Source organism: Lipotes vexillifer, unplaced genomic scaffold, assembly GCF_000442215.2.
Source record: "Lipotes vexillifer unplaced genomic scaffold, Lipotes_vexillifer_v1.1 scaffold1073, whole genome shotgun sequence".
Classification (NCBI taxonomy): domain Eukaryota; kingdom Metazoa; phylum Chordata; class Mammalia; order Artiodactyla; family Lipotidae; genus Lipotes; species Lipotes vexillifer.
In genome coordinates, this window is record NW_006791304.1 from 560,751 (window position 1) to 565,244 (window position 4,494).

At 57.9% G+C, this 4,494-nt stretch overlaps 1 protein-coding gene across 1 annotated transcript; it reads left to right on the forward strand.

Moving 5' to 3' along the window:
• The first annotated feature begins 1,603 nt into the window (after window positions 1-1,603).
• Window positions 1,604-3,187, forward strand: POU3F2 (POU class 3 homeobox 2). The gene has a single exon (XM_007464302.1). The coding sequence runs from the start codon at window positions 1,732-1,734 to the stop codon at window positions 3,049-3,051; it is 1,320 nt and encodes a 439-aa protein (XP_007464364.1). The 5' UTR covers window positions 1,604-1,731; the 3' UTR covers window positions 3,052-3,187.
• Window positions 3,188-4,494: the final 1,307 nt, after the last annotated feature.

The window sequence follows — 4,494 nt, forward strand, 5'->3', positions numbered from 1 at the left end:
CAGCACGAGTCCGCGCCCGGGTCTCTGCTACCCGGCTAGCAGGCTCCGAAACCCGCGGCAGGCACCTGCTCCCGGCGGCTACGGCACTGACGGCGCGACTCGCTCGCGCTGGGAAGAGCTGTGCAGCCAGGGCAGGGTCCCGCAATCTCGCTCTGGAGTTCACGGCTGAAGGCTAAGCACGGAGCTTCGCCAGTGAGCGCCTGGGAGCTGAGTTAGACCAACCCACCAGCTGGTGTCCGCCGAAGTTTAGGATCAGAAAGGTTCCCCTAGTACTGCCCATTTTTCTTCACACGCCCTTCCTCCCTTTCGAAGCAGCTAACGGAAAAGTTGCATCCAAAAGCTCCAGGAGCACGAGGAAGCGCTCACGCAGTCCCCGCGGTTCCGCTCTCTGGAGCCGCCCTCGGTACCTCCCCCGCACCCGGAGGCCGAACACCCCTTGCCAGGCGCTCCTGTAGCCCGGCACAGGGCGAAGGTCTACCGGCTCAGGGTCCTAGTTTCCTAAACCAAAACTGTGCGCGCGCCCCAGTCTTTGAATGTGTCAGAGACTTTTAGAGTTTTGTTTTCAGTCCAGACCGCTGCGCTGTCAGAGCAGGCAACTCCGCTCCTGGACAGGAGCCTCTTACAAGCCAAGGCACGGGCTGAGCCTGCCTCTCGTGGGGTACTCATCCCGAGGGGCTGGAAGACAGTTGGGCCTGGAACCTAAAAGGAAGACATCCTACGCTAGCGGCGGGGTGGAGGGGAAGAAGAGGACCTTTATTGGGGCAAAAGTGTCCGCACACCCTGGAGCAAGAAGCTCATGGGCACTGAAATTCTAACTGTGGGGGAAAGGAGACTTCAACAGGGGGTCTAGTCTGACTTCTGGCTCTAGATGTGAGACGTTGGCGTGTGTGTGTGTGTGTGTGTGTGTGTGTCCCAAGGTGAAAAAAAATCGGACTCCCCATGGCTTGTTGGGACTCAGCCTTTCTCTTTCTCCTTCTTCACCCCCCTCTCCCGCCCTATTGGGAGGAGAAGGTGGACAGACACCCCCTCCCCTCCGCCACCCAAGTCTTGCAAGTGTCTGTGGTCGATAGATGGCTGGGGCGCCCCCCTCCTCCACCGGGACCGCCCGGCGCGTCTGCTTGGGAGACAGATGGGGGGCGGGCCCATCCGAGGGGCGGAGGAGGCCGGGGGTGGGGGAGAAGGGGAGGTGAGAACTCTGAGATTCTGAATTGGGTGGAGAGGGGGGACCAGAGGAGGGCTAAGAGGACTCCGCGCCCGGGGGGGAGGAGGAGGGGACAGCTCTGCGCCAATCAGTGGCGCCGGCCTGGGAGGTTGCTAGCGGTATCCACGTAAATCAAAGGGCGCGGAGCCAATGGGAGGGGGCGGAGGGGGCGGGGCCCAGGCGCGTGCCGCTGCGAGCTGGCGCTGCCAAGAGAGCGGGAGAGAGCTGGAGAGAGCAGGGAGAGGGGGGGAGCGCGGAGCTAGTCAGAGAGTGAGAGAGAGCAAGGAGGGAGAGGAGGAGAAAGAGAGCGAGGGCGGGCGGGAGGCGGCGGCGGCGGCGGCGGCGGCGGCGGCGGCAGCAGCAGTAATAGCAGGAGCAGCAACAGAAGGCGTCGGAGCGGGCGTCGGAGCTGCCCGCTGGGGAGACAGGAGAGAGACAGAGAGCGAGCGAGGAGAGGAGCCCGAGGCGAAAAAGTAACTGTCAAATGCGCGGCTCCTTTAACCAGAGCGCTCAGTCCGGCTCCGAGAGTCATGGCGACCGCAGCGTCTAACCACTACAGCCTGCTCACCTCCAGCGCCTCCATCGTGCACGCCGAGCCGCCGGGCGGCATGCAGCAGGGCGCGGGGGGCTACCGCGAGGCGCAGAGCCTGGTGCAGGGCGACTACGGCGCGCTGCAGAGCAACGGGCACCCGCTCAGCCACGCTCACCAGTGGATCACCGCGCTGTCCCACGGCGGCGGCGGCGGGGGCGGTGGCGGCGGCGGCGGGGGCGGGGGTGGCGGCGGGGGCGGCGGCGACGGCTCCCCGTGGTCCACCAGCCCCTTGGGCCAGCCGGACATCAAGCCCTCGGTGGTGGTACAGCAGGGCGGCCGCGGCGACGAGCTACACGGGCCGGGCGCCCTGCAGCAGCAGCAACAGCAGCAGCAGCAGCAGCAGCAGCAGCAGCAGCAACAGCAGCAGCAGCAGCGGCCGCCGCATCTGGTGCACCACGCTGCCAACCACCACCCGGGGCCCGGGGCATGGCGGAGCGCGGCGGCTGCGGCGCACCTCCCGCCCTCCATGGGAGCGTCCAACGGCGGCTTGCTCTACTCGCAGCCCAGCTTCACGGTGAACGGTATGCTGGGCGCCGGCGGGCAGCCGGCCGGGCTGCACCACCACGGCCTGCGGGACGCGCACGACGAGCCGCACCACGCTGATCACCACCCGCACCCGCACTCGCACCCGCACCAGCAGCCGCCGCCCCCGCCGCCCCCGCAGGGCCCTCCGGGCCACCCCGGCGCGCACCATGACCCGCACTCGGATGAGGACACGCCGACCTCGGACGACCTGGAGCAGTTCGCCAAGCAGTTCAAGCAGCGGCGGATCAAACTGGGATTTACCCAAGCGGACGTGGGGCTGGCGCTGGGCACCCTGTACGGCAACGTGTTCTCGCAGACCACCATCTGCAGGTTTGAGGCCCTGCAGCTGAGCTTCAAGAACATGTGCAAGCTGAAGCCTTTGTTGAACAAGTGGTTGGAGGAGGCGGACTCGTCCTCGGGCAGCCCCACGAGCATAGACAAGATCGCAGCGCAGGGGCGCAAGAGGAAAAAGCGGACCTCCATCGAGGTGAGCGTCAAGGGGGCTCTGGAGAGCCATTTCCTCAAATGCCCCAAGCCCTCGGCCCAGGAGATCACCTCCCTCGCGGACAGCTTACAGCTGGAGAAGGAGGTGGTGAGAGTTTGGTTTTGTAACAGGAGACAGAAAGAGAAAAGGATGACCCCTCCCGGAGGGACTCTGCCGGGCGCCGAGGATGTGTACGGGGGGAGTAGGGACACGCCACCACACCACGGGGTACAGACACCCGTCCAGTGAACTCGAGCGGGGGGGAGGGGCAGAGCGCGGGGCTCCCCTCCCCTTCGGTCCGCGACCCTTTCCCGGCCCCCTTGTTCCCTCTCTAACTTCTGATTGTTCTTTTCTTTTTAATTATTATTTCCCCGTACCTTAAAAAAAAAAAAATAAGGAAAACAACTAAGGCACTGGACTATCCTTTAAACGATAGCAGGTGTAATGATATGTTTTGACCTTTACAGGCTAGTACCCAGTCAATGGAGTGGAGTGTCTCATAGAGTCAGAAGAGAATGTGTGTGTGTGTGTGTGCGTGCGTGCGTGCTTGTGTGTGTGTGTGTGTGTGAGTGTGAGAGAGAGAGAGAGAGAGAGAGAGAGAGAGAGAGATGGCTAGCACTGAGTTAAATACCTGGCAAAACTAAATAAATTACCAAAAAGACAAAAAAATCTACCAAACCGTGATAAACACAAAACACAGCTCCTGACGCTTGGAGTTGGCACATGCTGCTGTGTTTATTTAATGTGGATCCCCATCAGGAAAGAGGGAAAAATACACACGTCCTTTGATGTAGGCAAAACTTAACCACATAAATTTGCACTGCAAGAAAATTGAAGTTTACATGAGCAAATTCACAAACATGTTTTTCTTTCTCCCAGCGTTAATTTTGAAGTTGCCGGGTTTGGTTTGGTTTGGTTTGGTTTGGTTTGGTTTTTATTCCTCGGAGAGAGTTGAAGCCAGCTTTTGGCCACTCTCCATCTCTAATGTTCTTGTGTTGCCCCTCTCGTTATTCTTACTGTTTGTGAACTTTGATTACCTTCAGATTCCCCCCTCCTTACATTGGTATAACGTTTATTTGCTCCTTTTACCAAAGCAAACCGATTGACTTCATACAAAATAAATAATTCTCTGCTTTCAGGAAATGTGCATGGTCTACCCGCTTTATCCAAGGCAAGAATTCTGTTTGGAATACAAAAATGAAAGTGAAGCATTGGTTTTTGTTACCAGCCACAAAGTAAACTTCATTTTCAGGCAGTGTTTCTGGGGCAGGTTGAGGAGGGAAGAAAAAGAAAAATCGATAGTGAGTGACTGATTGCTTCATTTTATCAGGCGGGCCCATTGTGAAAGAGCTCAGAGGAAATGTGGAGGTTAGATATATTTCCAGAGTTGTCCAACAGAAGGAAAGTGGCACTTCGAAGAGAACTAGGGAAATATATATCTTCAGACACCCCTGTACAGTTCTCTGCCTTCGGTTTTAATAACTTAATTATGAGGAATTATTTGTGCTGACAGCAGCAGTTAAACTTTGTTCCTCTAATAGCTTTTGTTTTTTAACATAAAGAAAATAATCTGGGAACTTAATGGTGTATGCATAGACTGTGATTCTTAGCACACAAATACCCATATGCATACAGAGAATATCTCCACTCTAGGCTGACTTTGTCTTCACTAGCTCATTTGTTTATCAAATC

What these genes read in the sequence shown, in the direction of transcription:
- POU3F2 (XM_007464302.1), top strand. Translation starts at nt 1,732, where the DNA reads ATGGCGACCGCAGCGTCTAACCACTACAGCCTGCTCACCTCCAGCGCC.